The sequence below is a fragment of the Puma concolor genome, chromosome E2 (assembly GCF_028749965.1).
Source record: "Puma concolor isolate L17-30 chromosome E2, mPumCon1.1.hap2, whole genome shotgun sequence".
NCBI classification, from domain to species: domain Eukaryota; kingdom Metazoa; phylum Chordata; class Mammalia; order Carnivora; family Felidae; genus Puma; species Puma concolor.
The window spans coordinates 2,438,864-2,465,724 of record NC_141681.1 but is presented as its reverse complement, the minus strand read 5'-3'; the positions used below and the strand labels follow the sequence as shown (position 1 = coordinate 2,465,724).

General features: G+C 59.0%; 2 protein-coding genes across 2 annotated transcripts in view; both read right to left on the bottom strand.

Annotated features, from left to right (window-relative positions):
* The window catches only part of SLC7A5 (solute carrier family 7 member 5), a 31,093-nt gene extending 18,847 nt beyond the window's left edge, over positions 1 to 12,246 (bottom strand). Inside the window, exon 1 of the mRNA XM_086688728.1 lies at positions 11,654 to 12,246. Coding sequence (XP_086544854.1) covers positions 11,654 to 12,188 — 535 coding nt within the window. The 5' untranslated portion in view covers positions 12,189 to 12,246. The remainder of the gene's footprint in view (positions 1 to 11,653) is intronic.
* Positions 12,247 to 18,555: 6,309 nt separating this feature from the next.
* The window catches only part of CA5A (carbonic anhydrase 5A), a 39,323-nt gene continuing 31,017 nt past the window's right edge, over positions 18,556 to 26,861 (bottom strand). The window contains 7 exon segments of the mRNA XM_086690881.1: positions 18,556 to 18,691; positions 18,958 to 19,014; positions 19,107 to 19,236; positions 19,757 to 19,792; positions 19,795 to 20,049; positions 21,008 to 21,075; positions 21,227 to 21,469. Coding sequence (XP_086547007.1) covers positions 18,556 to 18,691; positions 18,958 to 19,014; positions 19,107 to 19,236; positions 19,757 to 19,792; positions 19,795 to 20,049; positions 21,008 to 21,075; positions 21,227 to 21,469 — 925 coding nt within the window.

Genomic DNA, 26,861 nt, shown 5'->3' with positions numbered 1-26,861 from the left:
CCCTCCCTAATCCTGGAGAGAGAGCTCGGGGCTGGTCCTTCCACACTGACCAGCAGGGCTGGAGCTGGGAGGGGTCTCTCCACGAACCCCCCCCAGGGCCCCTGCCCTCCCCGCTTCTCTGAGGACTGCAGAAAGGTAAGAAACGCTGGCAGATCTGCTCATGTTTTCTCTCTGCCGGTCACTGCTAACCCAGGGCCGGCAGACCCCAGGTGGCTCCTTTCCCCAGCCAGGGTAATTAAATGTAATTTTACAGTTCGGGGAGCAAGACCCAAAGAAATAAATCCACACTAATCAAGTGGATGAGGCAGTTCAGGTAGAAGAAAAACAGGAACTCTCCCCAGCGCGTTCTGGAGAAGATTAAGGCTCCGGCTTTACCGGCCACCTGCTTATCACTCCAGGAAATTAACCGACACCTTAATAGCACCCTCCCCCACTGCCATCTTCCTCTGCTGCCCTGAGCTCTGGCTGATGCAATGGCCTACCAAGATGGGGCCATGCACTAAGGGTTCAGGTGGAAACTGTCCTGAGAGCAGTTAGCTGCCCTTCCTAAGCTGAAACAGTCAGAACGTTGCCCGCACTGGGTGACAGCACAGAGCTGCGACGTTTGGGCCTGGCACCGACCCTGGCCCAGCCCCCTGGGCTCCTCGGCTGTGGTTCTGCACCTGCAACCTGCCACGGCCAGGTCCACAGTAAAATGAGCTGCCTCAGGGCGGTGAGGCTCAAGACACAATGTCCACATCACCGTCCTGAAGTAGGAGCCGCGCCCGGCCAAGATGAGGGACCGAGGTGTGCCCGGGGCAACCAGCACTGGTGACCTTCACTGTGTGGCCCCGGGGAGCGGGCACAGGCTCCGTCCAGGCCCTCAGAGCCAACAGGGAGATGGCTGTGGTGTATTAACCACGTCAGCACTGCCATTCTCAGCACAGAAGACGAAACAGAGGCTCACAGTGGCCCCCTGTGCCCAGGTGTTAGGGGGCAGACCCTCTGGGGCCCTTCTGACATCCCCCAGGAATCGCAGTGAAGGGCAGGGACAGGATGAATTCCCTCTCCCTGCACTGGTACTGATCCAACCTGCCGCAGGGCTGGGATCCAGGATGGAAGGGCCGTGAAGGTGAGGCCGGGCTCGGGGCTGTTCCTTCCTGCCACCCGGTCCCAGGGAGCCTCTGCACACCGAGAGGGTGGGGCCGCCGGGGGCTTTTCCGGGATGGCCTCACATTTCCTTATGTGGGAGTGTGACCACCTTACGGGGGAAGTGGGGGAAGGACTCTGGCGCCTCTGCAGCTAGCATTCCGCCGCTCCCCGCCCCCAGCCCCAGAGCGCATTCGGCAAGAGGCCGGCCCATTGCATCATTCTTCCATTCATGCCCCGGGAGGGGGAAGTGGAGGGGAGGTGTGGCGTAGCCGAGGCGGGAGCCTGCTTCTTCCGCCAGCCCTGCCCCCCTGAGCCGCGCCAGGCTCTAGAAACCCGGAAAGGGTGGCAGAGCGCCACCGGCTCTGGCGGCACGACTTGCTCCCTGGGGTCTCTCCACACCTCTCCCCGTTTCTCAGGCTCCAGGACGGGGAGCTGGCTTGCCCAGAGACCCCAGCTCACGGGGGCAGGACAGAGGCCGGGGCCCCTCCGTCGGGAGTGAGCCCTGCCCGCGCCCAGACCTGACCCGCTGCTCCAGCTAGAACATCCTGAGCCCCAGGCAAGGAGGGCCGGCGGGCTGCAGGCTGGAGGGAAAGGGAACTGATCACAGAACAAACAGGACCTTGTAACACTTACTTCTTTTAGAAAAGGGATTGAAACATCTGATGAAATTCTAATGTTCACTTACTTTTGGCCAACGAGTAAATAAATGCTTGAACATCCTCCTTAGTGTTCCTTTTTAAAACAGTTTCAAAATGAAATGTAATCGTAAGTAAATACACGAATTCATCAGGGACCCACTGTCCTGTGGCCTTGACAGAAGCAGCCCCGGGGTGCCGTCCAGAGCAGTGTCCGTGCATTTCGGCCACCCTGCCTTTAAGCTCCTACACCTTGACAAGATGCCTTCAGAAGGGGGGGGATGCTGGGACTCTGGGTGGGAGCCCTGCAGGCTAGCTGTGTTGTCCCCATCCTCCGTGGACTCGCAGCCCTCCCCGGCCGGGAGAGGACAGGTAACCGTGGGGCACTGCCCAGCGGGCCGGCTGACAGGCGGACGCGCTGTCGGGGAGCTCCCCACGCTGGCACCCCCAGATAAGCACGACGGAGTTGGCACGCGGAGGCAGCTGGGCCAGGGAGATAAGCCGGCTTTGGGCTGCCTGAGGACAGCCAGGAGCGGGCTGGGCCCGGCCGCCAGGACGGCATCCACACCGGGAGCTTGTCCTTCAGGGGTGTGTCTGTCCCATCCTCGTCCTGCCGTGACCTCGACCACCTCGCAGGCCAGCAGGGCCCCCACTTGCGACCCTACCTCCTGTCCAGATACACCTCGATGGTGGGCAGTGCTGCCCAGTGAAGGGGGAGAGCCCCACGGCCTCACAGGACACCTGGTCACAGTCAGAACCTGGCCCCGGCTCCAAGCCTGACTAGGGGGCTTCCGTTCCCGTCTGCAGACTCCCCTTCCTCGACCCTGAGCACAGGGTGTCCTGGGGGTGCGGCCACCGGTGGTGTCAGATGTGACTCAGGACACGCTCCCCACTCTGCTTCCCCAGACCTAGTGGGGCCACCTTCACAACAGCACAGGTGGCTGTGAGTGGGGGAGGGGGGAGCATTCTCACCACCACCACTCAGGCCGCCAGCCTCCTCCTGGCCCTGGCCTCTGCCCCTGGGAGGGGGTTATGTGAGCAGGACCCAGCCTGGCCCCACTGACTTCTAGAAAACGGCCTGTTAGGTGTTCTGTTGGCTCATTCAGCTGTTCCCCTCGCGCAGAGGGGAGGCTCAAAATGCAAGGGGAGCCTGTTTTCATTTAAAAACAGCAAAAGAAAACACAAAAAAAGCACCCCAACTGAAGGTACCATGCTGATGAATTTATCAGGCCCAGTGATCAGGCCTGTGCTTCCTCAGGTAACAAAACCAGCAAGGATCTTAATAGCAAGAACAGTGTATGAGCACCCGCTCTATACTCAGACTCGCTCTATCATTCAGTGCCCTCCACGCACAGAAGGTGGCCCATTCCCTCTGCTGACTTGAGGTCAAATACACCAGGGGAGGTCATAAGCAAGCCCAACAGAACCATCCAGAAGCACAGCATCTGGCTACTGGCCAGTACCTGCTGATCAGGAAATCAAGTCCAATGTCCCCTCAGGCGGCCGCAGTGATGGACCCACCTCGTTCCTGGGCCAAGGGTCTGCAGGGTCTGTCCACCGCCCCCCCCCCCCCCGATGGAAGGACCCAAGGTCAGAGCCCCCAAGCCTAGAACCTCACTGCCTGAGTCCTGTTGAAGAGCCGCTAGTGAGCAAGGCTACCTCACACAGGTGGGGGACTCATTGGCAGGAAATGGCCAGATGGCACGGAGACACAGGCAAATGAGTGCTGTTTGACCAGAGCTTTGCTGGCAGGCGGGAGGCAGGAGAGGAAGTGGCCGTCAGGCTGTGTCAGTTCCAGGAAGCTCGGCCAGCCTGGTCCCCCGGGTGTGCCTGGGGCAGCCCCGGGCCAAGGAGCAGAGCCGGCCTAAGACCCGGGCTCTAGAAAGCGGCCAGGCTGTCCCTTGGAGCCTCCCCCCCGCCCCAGTCAACATCACGGTGTTCGAACCCCAAGCCTCGGCTGCAGGTGGCAGCTCCCGGGGCAGCAGCCGGTGACCGCACACTTGCTTAGGCACTTCGAGCGCAGGCTGGCATGGCCAGGCAGCGGGCGGAGCAGTCATCCAGGGGCCTGACTTCCGAAGGGGCGCCCAGCCGCTCGGCGGGTCTCGTTCTGCCTCTGCCGTATTTATGCAAACCCACCCAGCACGCGCAGGGGCCGAGAGCTCAGCAGGTGCTCAGGAGTGTGGGGCTCGCTCAGGTCCAGATGTCCTCGGGCTCACTGCGAGCCTCCTTCCAACAGAGCTTGGCAGCCGTGATCACCTGCCCCCACCTTCCTCCTTTCCTGCCTTAACTTTCTCATCCCTGCCAACACAGATAGGGTCTCAGGCTCCAGGGAGCCCAGAGGCCCCTGAGGGCCTTGTAAGAGAGCCAGTCGGGGCCCTACTCCAGAGCGTGAGATTCCAGCCAAGAATCTGCATTCCTAACTGTCCTGGTCCAGAGATCCCACTCGGAGAACCCGAGGGCGGCTTCACCTTCTTTGGGCTCCAAGAAAATGAGTACGTGGGACCCAACAACACCCCGGAACCATCTGAGAGGGCCGACCTCACTCTGGAATGTGCTAGAACACTGAACCAGTTCAGGTGACAGCCTGGCTCCAAGGAGTTGTTGAGACGGGACCCAGGGCTCCCTCGGCTCCCTCGGCAAAGAGGCCACTGCCTGTGAGAGAGGCCAGCGGGGACACCGGCTCTCAAGCACCACCCCCACCCCCCCAGGTCTTGCTGATTCACTGCTTTTCTGTGAAAAGAAATGACTGATAGGCTAATATCACATTTTCAAATTCCCCAGAACACTTGGCTTTTCAAGTTCAAACGACCAGCCCTGGAGTACATGTTTCCGTATTTTTTTTTTCCCATTTTTAACCAGGGCTGGGTGACAGCTGACCCCACGGCCCGGCAGGCCGGGGGTGGGGGTGGGGTGGGGTGGGGGTGTCGGCCAGCCCCAGGAACAGGGCTGACGCATTTGTTCCCAAACACGCCAGCGAGAGGCAAATTCAGTGTGCTCCGAAATCTGCCAGCGCCCCGGCAGACAGCGACTTCTCACTTTGGCGGGCTTTTCTGAAGCACGAGTCCTGGAGAATGGGGGAGCTCTGCCTCAGCTCTGAGCGCATCCCCGCCTTCTGACCTGCTGTGCAATCTGGGGCAGGCTACTTGGCGCGTCTGGGCCGCCTTCCTCACGGCAGCCGGGGGCGAATTCAACATGCGGGCTCAGCGGCACTCCACCTAGGTCACCGCAGGGTGTGCGGGTCTGGACCAGGCCGTTGCTCCCAAGACCCAGTACCTGGCGATCTCCGCGGTGGCCCAGAACCACTGCCCCCCCCTCCTTCGGCACTTTTACTAAAGAAGGAAAAGGAGAGAAGAACCTGCCGGAGGTGCGGCGCCCGAGGGTGAGAGCACAGCCGAGCATCCAACCTGATGCCCTCCCCTGAGAGTCGGGTAAATGGAGCTCAGAGAGTTGTCTGACTTGCCAAAAGTCACACAGCCGTTACCAAGGGAGTGGGGAGAGACGCTCAGGTCTCCCAAGTCCAACTCCTGAGCTCTGGCCCCTGGAGCGGGGGCTTCGATCCCGGCTCCTCGTGAGAAGCACCACCCAGCCCCCCACCTGCTGACTCGGACGTACAGTCAGGCTGACACCCACCGATGGGGGCAAATCCCACAGAGACCCACCCACCACCCGCACACGGGTGATTCAAGTGTCCTGGGCACCGTCTAAAGGGAGGGGCCGGGTGGGTGCAGGGGTTTAGATCCCGGGTGGGCATCCCCCCTGCGGGCCCCCCATTAGGCGACAGGGCCTTCCTGGAGCTCTAGTGTCTCCCTCCCACCGGGTAAGGTGGCCCCAGGACAGGGTCCAATTCCGACTCTGCTCCATGGCCTCCAGCCCTGACACTGCGAACTGCGGTCTTCGCGTAGACTGGACGCCGCTGAGGCTCCGCGAGCCCCGCCACCCTGGAGAAGAGCCAAGGCTGACAAGCCCTCCCCCTCCGTGTTCCGGAAGCGGCTCACTGCCAAGAAGCCCCCGCCCCTGGGACTGGAGACCCTCACCCGTGACAGGCCCGACGTGAGCCCTCAAACTGCCTCTGCGCCCCGGCAGCGAGGAGCGCAGCCGCCCTACCCCACGGATCCGCCGGAACAAAATGCCCACTAACCAAGCCGTGGTCCGGCCTCCTTTCCTCCCAAGACCCCGACCCTGGTGCCGCTCAGGGCGAGCCGGCAGCCCGGCCTCTGGGTGGGGGGGGACACTCCTCTAGCAGCGCCCCACCCGGCCGCCCTCCCCCCACCCCCACCCCGGACCCCGCCCTTAGCTCTGGGGGCGGGGGATGTCTAAGATGATTGTAGGAAGACCCCCCCCCCAACCACACACACACATCACGCCCAGGGCCTGCTAACGCGTGAGTGCTGCTGCACGGGTGCCCAGATTACAGGTGGCTCCAGCCAGCCACCACTCCCCCCACCCCCCCGCTGCAACTACAGGACCCACACCTCACAGGGCAGGGCCATAGCTCCTGGTCCCTCCCCCACCCCGTCCACTGCTGCCCTCCCCAGGCACATCTGCCCTGTCGTCTTTCATTTCTGGACAGTCCCTGTCACCTGCCCCCGCTGTGATGAGATGGTTGACTCACACCCTCCGCAGGATCGGCCTGTGCGCCCCTGCTCTGAGCTCTGAAACACCGGCCCGGAGAGGCTAAGCGCCCAGCCCCAGGTCACACAGCCCCAGGGACTCACAGAACTTGCCTCTGCAGCAGCCCTGGGCCTTCCAGATAACTCAGGCTGGATGTGAATGTGTCTGTGCCAGGTTCGGGCAGCTGACACAGACCTGGACAAACGCGAGGCCGGCCAGAAGGTCGCAGGGGGCTTCAGGCTCATGTTTCTGGGCAGTGGCCTCGGTTCTATACTGGCTACGTGTTGAGGGACTCACGGACAATCACAGACAATCAGCTGGGTCCCAGCAGCGCCAGATGTCTGCCAGCAAGCAAGGTCAGGCTGACTCGGGAGCACAGATCAGGTTGCAAACACGCGCCAGGAGCAGGAATGGGAAGATGGTGCCCATCCCTCACCTAGCGGGAGGGGTGGGTGTGACCCAGGTCCACAGGGACAGGCGTGTGTGACGCGGGTGCTGGAGAGCCACCTGGGATAGCCAGCCTCCAAGCAAGAGTCCAGGATTCTGCCGGGAGTCAAGAAGCTGCTGGACTGGGCGGTGGTCTGGGGCGGGGCAGGGCTAGTCCAGTCGGCGGGATGAAGCCTGGGGGTGGGGACAAATGCGCTCTGGGTGGCACCCTGGGCCGGCAATCCAGATGAGGGCGTGAAGGTCATGCCCCCTGAGGGCGGAGAATCAGGTATACCCCTGGTTCCCAGCACCTGCTATGGGTCACAGAAAGGGCATGGGGACTGGAGGTCAGCGTGGGCACAGGAAGGGGCGCACGCTGGGGGGCAGCGGTCCACCCACCCTGCTCCAGAACCTACTTTGCAAGGTGAAGACCTGGAGAGAAGAGGACAGGCTCCCTAGGCGGCTCTGCATCCAGGCTCTGGGGCTCGGTCAGGGGGAAAAGCACTTCCCAGCAAGTCGGGGCCCACGTCTCCTCACCCCGGCTGACCGGGCGCCCGCAGGTGGCGACCCTGGCATCTGCCGCTCTCGCCAAAGATGTGGCCTGGTGTCCCCACACACGTGGTGAGAAAAGGCAGTTCAGCACGGACAGTGCCATAGCCCCGGGGCTCTCGGCCCACCGCTGCCTCAGTTTCCCTGGCTGTAGAGAGGGGAGGAGAACACTGGTTTCAAAGGCTGGGGCAGGAGCCTGTGAGGAGAGGTGTGAGTTCACGCACCGCCGGCTTGGAGACGTCAGATCCACCAACCCCCGCCACCGTCTGCGGGCAGGGGCGTGAGAGCCCCGTGACTGGGCGCGCTTTGGCGTTAATACGCCCGCTACACGCATTTCTGCCCAGAGTCTGCACATTCCACTGGATTATCAAAGGGGGTCCGTGACCCGGGGAAAACAGGGTCAGAAATGCCCACCCAGCGCCTCCCACTTCTCTTGAGGTCACGCGCTTTTGTGAAGTACCCCACAGGCCTCAGCTCCAGTCCCGTGATTCGGCGTGACTGGCTCTGCGGCCGGAGCACGTTCGTGTCTGGCTGGGAAAGGCAGATTTCAGTGCTCATGACTGGGCTGTCATCTGCACTTAGTTCACAGCTTGCGACTCTGGGGACACCAGCTCCTTGGAAACACCCAGAAGCCTTTGCCTCGTGCAGAGAGGGATTTGGCCCTGGCGGCCAGCAGGCGTTCAGACGCCCTGAAGCAGGCGATACAGTGGTCTACACATTGTGCAGTAGGGGTCTCACGCCTCCAGGAGCAGGTCACTGCCCGGAGCTGATGCAGAAGACTGGGGGGGGGGGGTGGGGGGGGGTACGGCCATGGCCTCCCCTCCCCCACTGGCCATCATCCCAATGGACTCACCTTCAGCAGGCCGAAACCCACAGCCAGCCAAACCCACCCCTTATCTGTGCCCTTCACCTACAGGACAGCCGGTCTCCTGCCCCTGAGGCAGGGAGGGACGATTTGTGTGACAGGCATTTCGCAACTCAGACCCCAGCCCCAGAGGGGACGCTGGTGTTCACCTCTGGCTTTTTCCTGACTTGTCTCCGTTCTCCCTCCCTCCTTCTTTCTGCCGAACTGGAACAGACCAAGTCCTAAGGTAGCTCGAGAGGTGAAAGGTGAACACCAGACAGAGAGCAGCGTTGAGAATAAGTTGCAGCCACCATGTGAACTGGGGACTCTGTGTGCCGAGCTCATTAATACCAGGCAGGGCCGTGACCCATTCCCATTTCACAGATGCGGAGTCAGACCGGGACGTCCGAGTGGAACTCTTGAGACGGAACCCAGCTCTGCTCACGTGCAGGGCACAGCCACCCCACGTGTCTCGCACCAGAAGGCAGATCAGAGTGCGTTCCAGACCCCACAAAGGCCACCACCCTGAAGGGGACCACTCCGAGTTCTACAAGTGAGTCTGAGCTGTGGCTCTCCCAGTGGGCCCAGTACCCACCCCCCCCACACCCACTGGGAGAGGAGGGTGGGCCCCCAGCAGCCTGCAGCCACTTGCCTGACACCTTTGTGTGCAGGGTATGGGGGACTATGAGAGGGGTGCCTCTCCCTTGACATAAAAGACCCAAGCAGGCGTCTGGACCTTGGGTCAGCTCTCGCTGCGGCCTCAGTTTAAAAACATTTTTTTTGTTTATTTATTTATTTTGAGAGAGAGAGAGAGAGAGAGAGAGCAGAGAAGGGGCAGAGAGAGAGAATCCTAAGCAGGCTCCGCACCATCAGCACGGAGCCCGATGTGGGGCTCAAACCCACAAACCGTGAGATCGTGACCTGAGCCTTGACCGACTGAGCCACCCAGGTGCCGCCAACACTGGACCCATTTTGCAGAGAAAGCCCACACAGGGAGGTCAGAAAAACTGCCAAAAGCCAAGTGAGGCTGGCGAGAATCTCAGCTCTGGTCTGAGTGACTTCCGCCCAGAAGGCGAACCCAGCAGTATCGAGGTTTCAAGCAGACCTCACCAACTGTCCGTGGAGCGAGAATGTGAACCGAGACTCAGGCCAGATGCCACACGGCCATCGGGAAAGGCGAACGCAGCGAGTTTCTCTCACCTTTACCGCCGAGAAACCCCAGAGCCACACTATGGAGGGGCCCCATTATCGGTCATCTCGGACAGACTTACAAGAAAAGGGCTTTTATTCCCACCGATATCTCGAGACAGCAGGACCAGTCTACGCACCAAAGCCAACCTGTTTCAGAACACCACTGTTTAAGCAGCAGAAAGCAACTTACGGTAGGATATGCCCAGGGCACCAAAAGACCGACCAGCAAAACGGACAACTTTGTTCTGGCACCCAGGACACGCTGCTAGAAGGAACGGGCCACCAGGCCCTTCCATGGGGTCCCACAGGGATGCGCCAGGGGCGGAAAGCAGTGCGGAGCGCCCTTCTTCTTGAGCAGACATTCTAGAACCCAGGCCTTTGTGGGATACTTGAAGAACACTCAGACACTTTCCGCGTGCCCCTATAAGGACAGGCCTGCCCTCCTGGACACCCGTAACCTTTCTCCCTGCTCAGTTCAGGGCGGCCTGTGCCAGCGAGCTCTGAGTTCTGTGAGCCTTGGACAAGCCCTTGGCCCTTTCCAGACGGAGTAAGGCTCTAGACTAGTGCTCTGCCTGCGGCGCGTCCCGTTCTGTAATGGAAAATCCTCTCTCTGTGGGAGAAAGCCACCCACATCCACCCACGAGGTGCTTCAGAGAAAAAGAGCCACAAGGGCTGATCGCCACGTGGAAACTGTAGCCCCCGCTCACAACTCACACTGGCATTGCCACAGCGCCAGGGGGTGGGGGGTGGGGGCGCCGGGCGGCTGGCAAGGCTGTACCCACCACAGTCCCCCTGCAATCCGTCTACTCAAACCCAAGAGCTTAAAAAAGTAAGGGATTTATTTTTAAAAACTAGAGAACAGGCACTTTAAAGATACTATTTACTTCACTACGTTCTAGGCCCAGACGTTAAATCGTCTTGTAATAATAATATTGCATCATAAAGTCGTCCTGTCTTTAGACGGGCTTTTCCCTACACGGCCCCATGTGTCATCCCATAAAAAGCCTCATCTCAAACCTACCAGAAGCCACGGGTTTTCCTGTGTTCAAGCAGATCGACTATTGCTGTAACTCTCCCTAGATTTAGACCAAAGTTTTTTTTAAGCTGAGATTCACATCACTGAGCGAGACCGCCCCAAAAAAGGCAAATAACGCTCCTTCAGCCGGCGTGGCTGCTCGGTTCAGGGTCTCAGCAAAGCGTGTGATGTCAGGCAGCCGAGCAGAGCTGCACGTGGGGTTCTGCTTCCTGGACTCCCCACTGTAGGAAACGTGCCTCCCCCTACACTACAGCGTGGCTCCCGTGGGAAACCCGGTCCACACACGCCAGAATCCCCGTGGCACCAGCAGGCACTGCCGATCAGAAGCCACTCCCAGTAAACGGCCCGGTCCCTGAGTCTCCTGGCTGGGACCCCGGCCCTGAATGCCCAGAGCCCTGCTCACCCCGGACCTGTACCCACTATCAACATTCGGGCAAATCCTCAAATCAGGTGGCAGGCAGTTCTGGAAGGCTGGCTGCTTCCACCTTGCAGGGCTCCTAAGAGGGGGGCCAAGGGGCAGGTGTAAAAAGCGCCCCCCAGCCGAAGAGGACAGGAAAGTCACATGGCATTTGGTACAAAAGATTTCTTTTGAAATCCCACGAGAAGACTTTTGGAAAGCACTCATGGGTGAAGAACGAACCAGGACTGTGCCCACCAACATACCAAGACCATGCCCAACATTAGGAATATGACCAGGGGCTGTTTCTCTGCACAGCTTGGGACCCCCGAAACCCACCCTCCACCCCCAACACACACAAATCTAATTTGCTGCCAACTCCCCCATTTTACTACTAACTTTGACACTGCTGCCCAACCCAGCAACTCAGAATTCTGTCCCCACCGGTTTTGTATGAGCCAGCCTCTGCTGACTCCTGATAAGCCGCTTTGGAGAGCAGAAATGAATGAATTTTTTTTTTCTTTGACTACAATTTTTGTGATAAGCGGTCAGCACCGAGAACCTCAAACGGTAAATGTGTTTTCAGACACTACCCGGAGCGGACGCTATCCAGAGGCAGGGACGTGTGCTCCAGCCTCTCTGAATGAAGCGGCTGAGGAAGTGGAACGTCTCGGGGACCCTGAGGGCTGGGACCCTGCTGACTCACCGCTGATTTCCCAAGGCACACGAATGAATGAGACCCACGTGGGCTCTGGGAGCGGCGGCCTCAGCCGCGCGGCGCGGGGCACCCCCGCCCCCGCCCCCGCCGCCGCCACCCCGAGGTCGGTACTTACGCACGCAGAGGCAGGCCACGAGCTTGGCGGCCTCCTCGGGCACCGGGCAGGTGGGGAAGAGCGGCTTGAGCAGGTAGGTGGCGAAGACGAGGGCCACGATGTACTGCGAGGAGGGCCGGATGATGAGCAGCTCGATCCAGAGCTTCAGGAAGGCGGGCAGCGAGCCGTAGACCTCCAGCATGTACGCGTAGTCGCCCCCCGACTTGGTGATGGTGGTCCCCAGCTCCGCATAGCAGAGCGCCCCCACGATGGAGAAGACCCCGCACACGGCCCACACCACCAGCGCCAGCCCGGGCGAGCCCGCCTCCTTGAGCACGCCGGTGGGCGTCACGAAGATGCCGGAGCCGATGATCGTGCCCACGATGATGGCCACGCCGTTGAGCAGCGTGATGCTGCGCTGCAGGGTCACGCCCTCGGCGCCCTCCGCGCCGTCCCCGCGCCGCGCCGCCAGCATCCGCTCCCGCGCCTGCCGCTCCTCCTCCTCGGCCGCCGCGGGGGCCGCGGACGCGCGCCGCTTCGGGCCGGTGCCTGCCATGCCGCCGGCCGGGCCACGAGGCGCGCGCGCCGCCGCCGCCGCCCAGCGAGGACCCTCTCCCGGCGCTGCGTCAGGCCCGGCGCTCCGCCCCCTTTATACGCGGCCGCCGCCCCGCCCCCAGGCCCCGCCCCCGCCGCGCGGCCTATCCGCCTCGCCCGCCGGCGTCAAGCGGCCCCGCCCACGCGGTGCCGCGAGCGGGCTGCACCTGCGAGGACCGTGAGCCGGACGGACGGAGGGCCCGGCGCCTCCGACCCGGGCTCGGGGCTGCGTGACGGCGGCTCAGACGAGGCCCGCCTGCCTGCCCCGCCGGAGGGCGCTCCGGCCTGGTGCGGCGCGGTGGGCCGAGGTGATGGGCCCCCCGCGCCCACCGCCGCAGTCTGCTCCTCCCGCGGGCCTGCGGGGTTTGAGGGTGTCCGGAACCTGCCCTCCTGCGGGAAACTGACTGGTGGTCCAGTTGGGGACCTGGGAGTGTGGGGGCTGAGTCACGGGGCGAGTGAGCGGAGCTCGGAGAAGAGGGAGCCTCTGGGGCACCGGAGAGGCCCACTCGGTTAAGGGTGGACTCGTAAGATCTCCGCTCAGGTCGTGATCTCACAGTTCGTGGGTTCAAGGTCTGCGGCGGGCTCTGCGCTGACAGCACGGAACCTGCTTGGGATTCCGTCTCTTCCTCTTTCTCTGCCCCTCCCTCCCTCTCTCTCAAAATAAGTAAATAAACATTAAAAAAATAAAAAGGAGGGGACCAAGGCCACATTCTGGATCCCTTCCTGGGCTAACAATTAACCATCTTAAGGGGGATCTCCCTGACAAAGAACAGAGTCCAGGGCCGCGCAGCTCTGAGAAGCCGTGACTCGGGCTTTGGGAAACCACGAGTCTGCACAGGCCCACTTACATTGACCTGATGGGGCATCTCTGGAAGGAGCAAAATCCCAAATCCCAACCCCCGCGGGAATTCGAGGCAGGCGCGGGTGAAGAGCCTGTAGTCTGTAGGTCCCGAAGAACCCAAGAATGGCTGCAAGGTAGCTAGTGGTCAGGAGTGGGGAGGATGACAAGTCACACCAGGCCTGGGAGCAGGAAAGGATCGAAAATGCGTGCTGATTCAACTGACATGCGCGCCTGCCAGCATCCCGAATCTTGGGGGAGTTTAGCCAAGGGGCGTGGCTCTGGACCACCCTCACCCAGACCCCCTCCGCCCCCCCCACGGCAGCTGTACACCTGCAATGCCAGAACCGAAGGAAATCCTGGCCTCCTACAGATCACACAGCACAAATATTAACTGGCAAGACGTTGTCCAAACTGGTGGCTTTAGGGGAAAGAAAACAGTCTCTCCACTCTTCCTCTTCCTGCTGTCCTTCCTGAGCAGGAGACCCGACTACCGATGGCTGAGCAAACTTACTGAGCCCATGTGAGGTGCCAGGCGCTGTGCTGAGGCTTCCGTGGACACATTCTGATTGAGAGCCATTTCGTAGCTGACAGACAGGCTGGACCGGGTTATGTAACTTATCTGACCAGTAAGTGGGCCGGGACCTACCCTTCTGACCACACCTGAACCGCCGTGGACTTCTAGTCCTTCCTCCACCCTTCTTCCTGTGCTTTATTCACCTCTAGACTGATGTTAAATTTCTGTTTCTGTCACTCAGAGCTGCTAAAACTCGGCCACTTCGAGATGCATTTCGGTTTCTCAAGGAAGGCGATCATTTAGCAAAGATCTAAGGCAAGGTCCCAGGCACCTCGTCTGCATCCCCGCAGCAGACACCTGCAGGGCATGCGCCCTGTACTGGGTGCTGCCCTGGGCTCCAGGCACGTGACCCGGAGGACCTCCCTCCTCCAACAAGACAGAGGCGATCGATAATCACACACAGAACTGTAAAGCGGCAGCCCTGATAAGCCGACGGCACTACTAGGACCCGGAGAGCTGGTCAGGAGGAACCAGACTGGTCTGATTCAGCTTTCCCGGGAAAAGAATTAACGAGAGAGGCAGAGGGACCCACGTGTGCCCGTGGGTGTGCACATGCGCTTGGGTGCGGGGCTCCTGAGAGGATGTGGGAGACCTTCATAACCCGGAAGGGTTACAACGCCCCCAGGAGCGCGTTCAAGCTCCCCCAGGATCCCAAGGTCCCGCTGTTATGCGACACTGTCTGTTGGTTTTCATGTAACGTCCTAGACTCCCTCCTGCAATCATGCTTTGGAACATACACATCTCAGAGTTCTCTGATATAAGTTGAAGGAAATCTTAGAACACCTTACTCGAAACCTGACTCTAAAATCTTAGCAAAGAGTGCCATCTGCTGGTGGCGTCATTAAGGTGCTGTTTGCCCCTACAGATTCAAAGGAACTGCTGCCCCAACAAAGGTCTTTTCGGTGGCAGCCAGCGCTAGCTTCTAATTTGTTAGAAGCTGTGTCGTTTATCCTCGTGAGGGCTGGTGGGGAGAATATCTTGAATATTCTACGGAGGAAAGTCCGGGGGTTTCTGTCAAAAGCCTTAAAGCCGTGCGCCCTCTACTCAGTAATCCCCTTCTGGGAATTTCTCTAAGGAAATAAGGAATGTGCTGTATTTCTGGCTACACGGTTGTTTATTATAGCTTTAAAACATAATGGCAAATATCGGAACTAAACCAAACACCCAACAGACTTGCTTTGGTAGATGTTGCTGTACCCACATGTGGATACAGCGTAACTATTAAACATCAGGATGTGAAAGGATCTTTTCCCGGAACAATCTGTTCCTGACTTATTGAAGAGGACGTTGCGATATAACATCCCAAAGCCCCATCTGACGGGTGCTCTGGTTAAAGTGGGGCCCCACTTCCATACTTTTGAGAACTGGGAGACCTGCCATCTTGGAGGAACATCGGTTCCTGTTTCTCAGGTGTGGGGTGTAACTGGGCGTCCAGGCCACTGCCTCGTGTGGGAAGGAACGTTTCCCAGGGCCTCTTGGAACAGGGAGGATCGTCCTTGGAGGAAAACGACCCTGGTGCTTCATCAGGGCGGAGCTGTGTCTCCTGTGGGGCTTGTAAAGGATGACCCCTTTTAGGTGGCTCCTCTCCCCTGTTCCGAGCCTCCTGGGAGAAGAGATCCTGTCCCAGGCCCCCTGCTGCGGGAAGATAGGCCGGGCGCTGGGCCAACGCAGGAGTCGCTCTGCACTCTGCGAACTCTTCCTGCTTGCTTTCTGAACTCTCTCCTGTTCCCTGCAAAGCTGCCCTGGCGTTCGGGTTCCTGGTTGCAAAATGTGGGCTTTGGGGGCGGGGGAAAGGGCGAAGGGAGTCAGAAGGCACAAACTCTGTTGTAAGTGCTGGCAATGACGTGGACAGCAAGGGGCTGGAGTTAGTGTGGCGTATTTGAAAGTCGCTAAGAACGCAGATTTTTTTTTTTTTATTAAAAAAATTTTTTTAATGTTTATTTATTTTTGAGAGAGAGAGAGACAGAGTGTGAGCTGGGGAGGGGGAGAGAGACAGGGGGGCACAGAATCTGAAGCAGGCTCCGTCCAGGCTCTGAGCCGTCAGCACAGAGCCCGACGTGGGGCTCGAGCTCACAAACCGTGAGATCGTGACCTGAGCTGAAGTCCGACGCTCAACTGACTGAGCCACCCAGGCGCCCCATAGGAAAGAAAGCAGATCTTAAAAGTTCTCATCAGAAGAAAAAGATAAAAATCTTTCATGTCAGGCGCGCATGTCAGAAATGTAATAAATATTATGTATATATACATATATATACAATATGTACATATATACACATACATATATACATATACACATACATATGTATACATACATATATACATGTACATATATACATATACAATATACATATACATATACAATATGTATATGTATATGTTTATGTATAGGAAAGAAAGCAGATCTTAAAAGTTCTCATCAGAAGAAAAATAAAAATCTTTCATGTCAGGCACGCATGTCAGAAATGTAATAAATATTATGTATATATACATATATGTACAATACGTACATATATACATATACAATATACATATACATATACAATATGTACAATATAATATGTAATAAGTATTAAAACTAACTAATAACAGTAACCAATATGGAAATGTTGGGGTTTGGAGCTGACGGCCAAGAAAGAATTCTTGAGATGTCTTTGGTGCAAAAGGTGGTTTTATTAAAGCACGGGGACAGGACCCGTGGGCAGAGAGCTGCAACGGGGTTGTGACAGGTGACTGATCGTACACTTTCAAGTTGGGAGGGGGTCAAGGGCAGCACAAGCCTCCAAGGTATTTTGGAAGCAAGGTTTCCAGGACCTTAAGGGGGGGGGTAGCTATTGCTAGGAAAAGGTCATTTATTACCGTTTAGTCAAAACTTAGTCATGAGATCCTTCTGATGTGTATCAGGGGGCCATATGTTTGCAGGATGATCGCCAGCATATATCTTGGGGGCAGAGATACAGGACTTTGTATTTGTTAAAGGAGACTTATGGGATCCTGGGAGGTGGGGGGCGGGGGAAGATTGCCTTTGCCCTTAACCAAGTGTCGTCATCGAGGCAGCTGGGCTCCTGGAGGAATGTTGCTCTGCCCGTCCCAGGGACTTGTCAACCGGCTGTGGGCAGTAAGGGAATGCAATTTTTTCTTTGGCTTTGTTTCCCACACCAGTAACTCTGTGAGGTGATGGGTGCTAGGTAGACCTACCGTGGCGTCGTCCGGCAGGACATACAAACGGACCATTACACCGAGCCCCCGAAACCAGTCACTGTGCGAGCGCATCACAGCTCAGTACAGCTGGGGGTGGCGGGTGGGGAGGTCCACGGCAGCAGCGGAAACCTCACTTCAGACTCAGGCTTCCTGAGCTCACCCCCAGGCCCCACGTCCACTGGGCCACCAGCTCAAGGAACTGGGCACATCTGGCCCCCTCTCTGGGCCTCAGTTTCCCATGCTCTCGGTGCAGATCGTAGCTCCTACTACAAATGAACTAACGCGCGCAGGGCACCGAGAGGAGCGTCGTCACAGAACAGGTCCCGAGCAGCAGCCGCCAGGCGTTAACAGTGGCTATAAAACAGTAACTTTGCTGAATTATACACCGAAATGGTGACGGCAGCCATCCGCAGTGCGTCCGCACGCGGGGGTGGGGGAGGGGTCGTGTTACATGCAACTCCTTATATTTCCCTGTTGTTCCCGAACTTTCTTCCCGAAGGCCCCACGTGGCAGATCCCCAAAGCCGAAAGGCAGTTTCCCACGGCACACTCCAGCAACCCGAGTTCTGCTTCCCTTTCCAAGCCGAGTCGCACGTCACTTTGCCAAGCCTGGCCCGCGACTCCTCCCCGGGGGGGAAGCAAGTCTATGTAAAGTCTCGCCCCTGCTCACCTGGCTTCGTCTCCGACTGCCCTTTTCTGATACCCGTGTCTGGCCTCGGAAAAGAGTTCGGCCCCTCGCCCAGAGGGCGTCGAGGGCCCTACAAACCTTGCATCCGCGGAAGTGGGTTCTGTGTCCTTCACAAATATGCCAAGCGCGAGTCGTCACCAAGCGCGCAGTTCACTTAAAGCAGGCCCACCGTCCCCGAAGGTGAATAAAACTCAAATGGCAAAATGGACCAGTAGGCTGCGTTTCCGCCTTGCACACAGGCCCCCTGCCGCGGCAGACAAGGGGCTCGCTTTGTCTCACGGGGTGTAAGGTGCTTGGACCTGGGCGGTCCTCCCTGGTGTCCTTGCTTTCACCCAGACTGCCCTTGCTTAAATGCAGGCAGACGGGCTAGTGGCCTGGCTTTAAGAGGAAGCTCCAGCAGTGTGACCGGGAGCTTGGTCCCACGAAGAACCATGAGATCGCGACCTGAGCCGAAATCAAGAGTCGGCTGCTCAACCCACTGAGTATTCATAATTCTAGCGGATCTTTGCTCCTTTTGAACTCACTCTTTTTCCCAGGAAAGAGCAGAAAATCCTTCCCTGATGTGGAAGCTTGCCTCCCACCACCCCCCCCATCTGTCTATTCTCAGTTGTGTGAGAAATATCTGTGTTCTTTTCACAAGTGTCCTTGCTTCTTCTGGAAATTTGTTTTTAAAAGCCAGGCTTTTGTTGCGCTCAGCTGTGAGCTTTTCCCATCTGCGCGCTTGACGAGGTGGGACGCCGCCCCCCCTCCCCCCGCCCCCATCCAGGGTAATATCTGAAATGAAGTTCTGTTTCTGAGCCCACGTGTGTGTGCGTGGCACACGCATACCGAGTGTTCAGCCGGGGCCAGGACGTGTAGACAGTGCGTGCTGTTTGAGTCCCGCAACAACATCATTAGGCCCTGTGGGTGGTCCCCGTCTGAGCCTGGGGAATCAAGGTGCAGCGAGGTCAGCAGGTGGCCCGGCCCAGCTTCAGACGCAGGCTGGGCCTCAGATCACAGCTGTGACGCGGTGGGCACACAGAGCGCGTCTCACACGGGCAGCCATGCCGTTCCCCCTCGGGCCGCGCTGACAAGCACGGGATTCTTCTGGTTTAGGGGAGCTTTATTCCGCCGCTGCCGGAGGCTCCCGGCAGCTTCGCTGCGCTTGGGTGGGAACGCGCCCACCCTGGCGAAGATCGAAGATCGGATCGCCTGACTCCTTCACGGAGTATTTTTGGCTCCATTCAAATGCTCAGCAAGGCCACCCGACCGTCTCAAGTTCACAGGGGTGGAGATGTCAAGTCTTTGTAGCTCCGGGTGGGATCCAAAGCCCTGGGAACTTCCTGGTAATAGAAGCAAAGTTAGAGATCGCAGGGCGGGTTTTCCTGAAGGGTTCCAGCCAGGTGACAGCACAAGTTTGCCTGTGTTTCAGCCACTGGGCTTGGGCCTCACTTCTCAGCCTTGGCCCCAAGCGTGGCCTGGTCGATGTGCTCAGAAGAGCGCCTGATCCTTGAGGATTATGGAGCCGGCAACAGCGGGGAGCGGGGATGCGGGTTCGGGCGCAGCCGTCAGCGGATAGATGGCTAGGTAAAGCGGGGAACAGCCACACGCTGGATTCGTATCCGGCCTCAAAAAGGTGGATGAACTGGGAACACGTCACGCTCAGGGAACGAAGCCAGGCGCACAGGATCAAAGGGTTCCACGGAGGTGAAATGGCCCGGAAAGGCAAACCTATAGGGACAGAACGTACACTCTGGCTGCCAGGCCCGGGAAGGGGGGGTGTGTGACCACTGATGGGGGGTTTCTCTTCGGGGAGGTGAAATCTCTTGAGACCCAGTAGAGGTGGGGGGGGGGGCACAACAGTGTGAACGTGCTAAGGCCACTGAATTGTGTACTTAAAGGGCTAGTGGCCAATTTTGTGTTTCTACCTCAAAAACGGAGAAGAGAGCGGGCCTGGACTCGGGGGCCCTGGGGTCACATGTGGCCTCTCCCCCGTGGCTAGTGGTGCTCTAGGCAGGGCCCCGCCCAGCTTTTCTTCTGTGCAGGGTGGGTGGGAGGCGCCGACGGGGGGGGCCCCGCATCCCAGCTGAGCCGCAGCCGGGACTAGCGCCTGACCAGAAGGGCGTTCTTCCGGGGACTTGTGGCCGACGGCTGGTGAGGTGCCAGGCTCCACGATCAGACGTTCCTTCCAGCACCGGCTGAGCTGGGATGTGTCAGAGGAACCGTGAAAGACGTGATTCTAGCACTACACCCATCACATCCTCTGATGTGGACACTTGTCCAGGCGGGTCACTTCTCCGGGTGTGGTCGCTTGTCCGGGCGGGGTCACTCGCTTGACCATGGTCACTTGTCCGGGCGGGGTCACTCGCTTGACCATGGGCGCTTGTCTGGGCGGGGTCACTCGCTTGACCATGGGCGCTTGTCCGGGCGGGGTCACTCGCTTGACCATGGTCGCTTGTTCTCCGGGTGTGGTCACTTGTCCAGGCATGGTCACTCGCTCAGCCATGGCCACTTGACTGGGGGGTGGCCTTGTCCCGTCCAAGTGTGGTCACAACCCACTGAGCGTCCCAGGTGCCCCAGAACCTTTAAACTCCCAGCGACCTGATAGCCCCATAGCCAGTTGGTGTTAACGCCCCCCGCTCCCCCCGCCCCCCGGCCTCTGGCACAGTTAATCACTCAACCCAATCAGGCCTTCCCCCCAAACAAGAGGTTTGGGTTTGGGACTCAGGGCTTCTCCCGGGGTTTATGCCAAAGGCCCGGACTGACAAGTCACAGCGCTGGCTGGACATTTTGGTCCTAGTCTGATTTCTTCCCATGGATAATATGCAACCGATGCTGGGCTTCTATCCTGTACCTCCTTGCACAGGCTCGTCTGGGAGGTGGCCCCCACCCCATTTCACTGATATGGGCTGAATTGCGTCTCCCCCTAAAACGATGGATAGAAGTCGTACCCTCCCCCGCTCCCCGGACCTCAGAGCGGGACCTTATTTGGAAATTGGTCGTTGCAGAGGTAACTAGGGAAGATGGGGCCATCCTGGAGCGGGGTGTCCCCGACCCAGAGTGACTGGCGTCTCTACAAGATCAGACACAGTGAAAATGGAGGCAGAGGCTGGAGTGAAGCTCCAGGATGGCCAGGGAGCGCTGGGGCCACCAGAGGTGGGACGAGGCCTGATGGTTCCTCCCCTGTTGGCTTCAGGGGGCGCGCAGCCCTGATTCTGGACTCTGGGCGCCAGAACCCTGAGAGAAGAAACTTCTGTCGTGGAAAGCCCCGAGCGTGCTGCCTTGTTGTGCCTCTAAACCCGTCCGTGAGATACCGTAGAGAGAGAGTAAATCTCTGCCTGGGCCCCTTCTCGGCTCTGGCCCCTCATGCTGGGCTGTCAAGGGCGCAGGGAGAGCCAGCCTGACCTGTCCACGCCACATTCCTGCGGAATCCTCACCTCACCGAGCACCTGTGGGTCCGTGTGTCCCCAGCTCTGCGGAACGCCGCCCTTCCCTGCCGCACCTCTGAACCAAGTGGGGCCAAAGGCGCCGGCAGCTGGGAGAGCACATCCGTGCAGAATCAGCTTCTGGCTGGAAGGAGGGACGGACAGACGGAGGCGGGCACGGAGGCCCCACCCGGCAGCCTCCACGACGGGGACCTGTAGACACAGATGCGAGCTTGCAGGTCGTGGGGGCACAGAGTCTCCCTCCTCAGACAGGCCGCCTCCGGGCCGTCTCGCACCTTGAATTTTCCTCGATCCCGGAGTGCAGGGGTGGGGAAGGAGGTCGCTCCCAGCGGTCAGCCTGGCCCTGGGGGCCAGCTCGGGCCCACAGGAAGGAAGCGGCAAGGAGATCTGTCCCGTTCCCGTCACCAATCCCATCCCAAGTGGACACGGAGGGCGGTAGGAAGGTCTGGGCTGCCTCTGCTCCCCACGCACGGGCAGGCAGCAGGACGGGCCTCGGGACGAGGTCCTGCCCACCACGTCTGAGAGCCGACACCATCGCCCCAGAGCCACTCCGCTCCCCGAGGCCCACGGGGCTGCGCCTGCCTGCTGAGGGTCTGACCCCGGTCATGTCCACCTTCCCCACTCAGCGGTGCAGGGCACACGGCCATTTGTTTTACTTCACTTGGCCCTCCTGAGGTTCTAGAAGTGAGTGAGGAATGGAGACACGGAAAGCGTAGCTGCCACCACCGGAGGCCACTGAAAACACGCAGCCAGAGCTGGGGGGGGGTGGTCCCTCCCCCTCTGCCCCAGCCTTCCAGGCCGAGCGGCACACCAATGCCCTGACCTTACACTTGACACCCCCCTTTCTCCGGATCTCACAGCTGGGGGGCTGAGGCTACGGTGCAAGTGTCTCCAGCATCCAGTGCCTCCCGTCCCCACCGCCAGCGTGGTTCACCAGTGAGCCGCGTCTGGAACGTGGGCAACGCGCACCCGGTCTGACGCTCTCCCTTCTCCCCGCGGAGCAAAGTCCCACCTTCACGTGGCCCCGAGGCCTGCTTGAACCTGGCCCCTCTGAGCAGATCTCTGCCCTTCCCTCCTGCCGCTTTGCCCTTGTTTGCTTCATCTGGCCATGCAGGTCTCGCCGATGCCCTGGAACGTTCCAGAACCGTCTCCCGGTATCTGCAATGCTCACCTCCTCACCTCTTGCAAATCTTTGCTCGGATGCCAGCTTCTCAGGGAGGCCCACCCTGACCCCAGCGCCTGGCTCCCTGCCTCCACTTTGCATTTTTTGGAGCCCCAGTCACCTCTAGCATATCATATCCCACATTTATTCCACCCTGCCTCCGTGCCGTCTTCCCCGCTGATGCGGGCTCCACCGGGGCTGGGCCTGGTTTGCCTTGTTGTTGGATTCACTGGTGTATCCCAGCTGCCTTGAGCACTAACTGGAACATACTGACAGGAGGTGTTCAGTAAGTGGTTGCTGGACGTTGATCGGAGAGAAGCTGTGTGCCTCGTTAGGCGATCACGGATGTACGCGGAGAGGCTGAATGGCGTGCCTGCTGTTTGATGTTCGTGCCTTTGATTTGTGTTTGTGTGTTCAGGGACCTAGAACACCTGTAGGGTGGCCTTTCTGGATTTCCAGGATTCAGTAAAAAGGATCAGAAGATCTTGCTTTACTTAAAAATAGTTTCTCTATTTCAGTGCTGCTAAAAAAAAAAAAAAAAAAAAAATCCCAAACCGACACAGGAAATTCGGACAGAATAATTGAAAAAGTACACAGCTTTAATCTTCAATGCAGTAGTCTGTGAACATAATCTTAAGTATGGCGGAAACAGAAGAGCTTTTTTCCTGTTGACATGGATGCTAACATTTCCACGGACTCGGGGCCGGGCATTTCTACTGCTTAGCCTCGGACGTGCACACCGAACGCGTGGGTAGTCGACGCGTGGACAAGCTGAGTCTCACACCGAACTTGCTCCCGCCCTGTCCTCATCCCGCACCCCACGACCCGGCACTAAGCAGGGCTAGGGCTGATGTGTGTGCCCAGGGAGTAGCTCTTATGATTCTGCAGAGTCTGGAGAGACCCACGCTCTGGGAAGCCACGGTTTTCAGAGCTCCTCGCTCAGGCCACTTGGCTCTTCCTCTCACTTTTGGGCACAGCGGTTGCTGGGCAGATGACACACAAACCAGGTCAGGGAAAGGACTCAGGGCCGCAAGGTAGATGTGGGGAGGCTAGAATGTAATTCTGTACCTCAGAAATCTCCAGGAGGAGATCATTCACCACCCTACACGATGCTTTCTATTGTGAGCGCCAAGAACCTGGCTGCTCCAGCTGTCCATGCTGTTCCAAGTCGGCCCGTGCTGTTCCCTTCTACTCCATACTGCTCCATGCTCTTCCATGCTTTTCCATGCTGTTCCATGCTGCTCCCAGCTCCTCTGTGGTGCTCCACGATGCTCCATGCTTTCCCATGTCTGTTCCATGCCGCTCCATGCTGTTCCATGCTGCTTCCCACTACTTCCCACTGCTTCATGCTCTCCCTCGCTCGCTTTCACACACATCCCTAGGACACGGGGTAGCAGGAGAGGGGTAGCTCTCTGGGGAGGTGCTGAGGAAAGAATCACAGCAGAGCAGGCACTTGGGCTGAGCCCCGCGATCGCAGTTTTTGAGCAGAAGCAGAAGGGAAGGGCATTCTCGAGAGAGGGAACAGCATGCCCGAAGGCGCCGAGGCAAGAGCACGCACGGCGGACTGGGAGATGGCGCCCGAGCTTCGTGGGTTGGGGCGCCTCGCTCGGTCTCCGCAGAACAAGTGTTTATTCCGTGCTGCGAGTCAGCGGGTACATGGGCACACCACCCTCGCGGGGGACATGCGGGGAACCAGCGGACCGGCGCGAGCCCCGCAGACGGGAGGAGTGCCCCGTCCAGGCTGCAGGGAGGCCCGTGGTCAGGGCAGAGGTGAAGAAGGGGAGGACGATGAGCGACTCACACAAATGGCCCCGGGGACGGCGGTGCGAGCCGAGAGAACCCCGCACACAGAGGGCAACACGGCAGGGACCTGGGGTGCGGGTCTCACAGGGAGAAGGTTGTGCTCAGTTCCGAGTGTAAAGGAAGCCCCGGTGTTGAGAGGGAAGCACAGTCAGTGGTCTGCTGACGACCTGCGCCGCGGAGAGAAGAGAGGACCGGCTGTGAGCGGGGGCGTCTGGGCAGAAGGGGCGACAGGGAGAGTCTGGCGGCACAGCCGGAGGCGAGGCAGCCCGGGCAGCGGCACGGAACGCGGAGGACAGAGAGCAGATCTGGAGCATGTGACGAGCTAGGGATGCCGCCTGCGGGGCCCGTGGCGCCTTGGGTGCAGGGGGGAGTGGGGGGGGGGCAGGAGCTGCGAGGGGCTCCCTGAGGCTGGCCTTAGTGCCGGGGGCGGGGGGGCGGGTGGAGGCGCCCTTGAAGGAGATGGAGACGGCGGGCATCCACAGAACTGGGAACCCCAGGTGCGGTCCGGGGCCTCCGGGGGCCTCCGCGGCCCTGGTGTTTCTGCGGAGATGTCAGCGGGCGGGTGGGAGAGCTGGGCGTCCAGGCCCCCGGGAAGGGGAGACGCGGGGTGGGGGAGGTGGGCAGGGCCGCCCGCCGAAGAATTCTCAGTGGGTCCGTCCCAGGGGGGCAGCGTGGAGGGGACTGAGGCCTGCGACCCGTGGGGGGGGGGGTGGGGGGGAGCGCCTCTGGTTCTGGGTCAGGAAGGGGAAGGGGAGGGAGGGCGGGACCGCCGTGTGCCGGGAACTGGCGCTTCTCACACATTTGTATTGCAGAAAATGATAAAGTAACATGAAAGCACAGGAAGGAGTCTTTGGGCTTTCAAGTCGGGGCCAGAGTTTGGACAATACAGACCTCAGGCACAATCGCGCCACCCTGAGAGCCCGGCCCGCAAGCCCGCGGACCTTGACCCCCGCGTCTGGCAGCCACTCGGGACAGGGAGTGGGGGCGTCTGTGTTTGTTTTTTGTACCATTGCTTTGAGGGCTGGGATCAATGTCTTTCCTGTCGGGGTGTTTGTGGTTTGAGCGCAATGTGTCCCCGCTCGCTCAGTGTGGCTCCTGGGAGAGTCTCTGTGTCTCGGGGCGAACGCCGGCTTTTAAAAATAACCGACAAAAGAGAACACCTACCAGGAGACAAAGGCGCTTCTGCACTGAGAGGAAGGACTCACATCCGCATGAACGATGAGGATGGAAACACTCCCACCTGTTTTTGGAATTCTGGCCGGGACACGACATCACCGCGTGGCGGGCAGGACCGAGCCCGGGCGCGGTGGCCCTTTCTCCGTCTTGCGAGGTCCCTCTGGACACCTGGGCCTTCCTCTGCCCCGACGTCCCTGTGGAAAGGGACGGCCCCCACCCCACTCTGACTCAGAGACCCCAACCTCCAACCACGACTCTCCCGTGGTGCCCTCGTTACCCGCCAACGCCATGTTCAGAAACCGCGGGAGGTCTCAGCAGGTGCCTCTCTGGAGGGAAGCGTCCATCAGAATGCGACTGCGGGCTGTTGTAGAAAGAGATTTCTCGCGCAAGGGTCACATCGGGGCTTTATCTTTTTGACGTGAGGCTGTGCTTTTTCTCGTACTGGGCCCCACACATCAGAGGGGGCCGAGTGAACCCCCGCAGGGCGCTGGAGGGCCACCTCCCGAGAGCGGCTCTTTCTCCCGCTTCTGCCTCTTCCTGGCCAAGAGTCTCCACCTCTCGAGCGAGCCTCAGTGTCCCCATTCAGACCTGGAGGTGATGTCCCAGAATCCCACAGAACTCGTTACAATAGTGACACGGGATTGCCGGCCACGCAAAGCACTCATTGGGCCCCTTCCCGAAACCACTGTTCCCTGGCCCGGGGGCGCCGGGCGCTTTCGGGGTGAGGGCTGGGCGCTGTGTGGTTCTGACACGCAGTGGGATTGAGGACTGCGGAGTGTGCCTGCGAACAGCCCGGGCCTGGGCGGGGACAGCCCCGAGCGGTGACCTGTTGTTCAGTAAACTCCTCTTAATCCTGAATTTTGTGACCGGGGGCAGCAGCTCAGAAATGGAACAGAACGTGTCCGTTTTGGTGAGTTCCTCGTTCAGTATCTATTTTGATGGCCTCAAGCCAATCCTCTCTCACCTAGCATCACCATTAAATTTGACCCTTTAAAGGGTCAAAACATGTCTATTTTAGTCATTTTTGTTGAAAATGAACGAGCTGTGTCCTGATCAGGACACAGAGCCACCTTCCCTTGGTGGCTGGTCACCTGGTGGCAGTGAGTTTTGTGAGGCCCTCGGCAGCTAAGGAAGGATACAAGGAGAGGACCGTGTGTACCAGGGGGTGGGGGTGGGGTAGGGGGGTGGCGGGTTCCAATCTCCCACCTTGCTTCACTGATTTCCGCAAGTGCTGGCGTTGACACCCCAGGTGGCCTCATGTCCCGTCTGCAGGGCCTCAGAAACCCCAGCCCTCAAGTGGCCAGCCAAGTAATATATGCGTACAGATCAAGGGAGAGAGCTGCGCTGTCCAACGCGGTGGCCACTGGCCGGTCGCGTGTGGCATTTGAAATTGAGTAATTAAAATTATGTGCAATTAAAATTCAATACGTCAATTGCCCTGACCACATTTCAAGTGCGCAATGGCCGTGCGTACCCAAGAGCTGCCACATAGGACCATGCAATTCTGGAACATTCCGCCGTCACAGAACGTGCTATGGGACAGCACAGTTCTAGAACATTTCACCAGCACAGAATGTGCTATAGGACCAATGAAGCTCTGGAACATTCCACCATCCCAGAAAGTGCTATGGGACAGCACAGTTCTAGAACATTTCACCAGCACAGAATGTGCTATAGGACCAATGAAGCTCTGGAACATTCCACCATCCCAGAAAGTGCTATGGGACAGCACAGTTCTAGAACATTTCACCAGCACAGAATGTGCTATA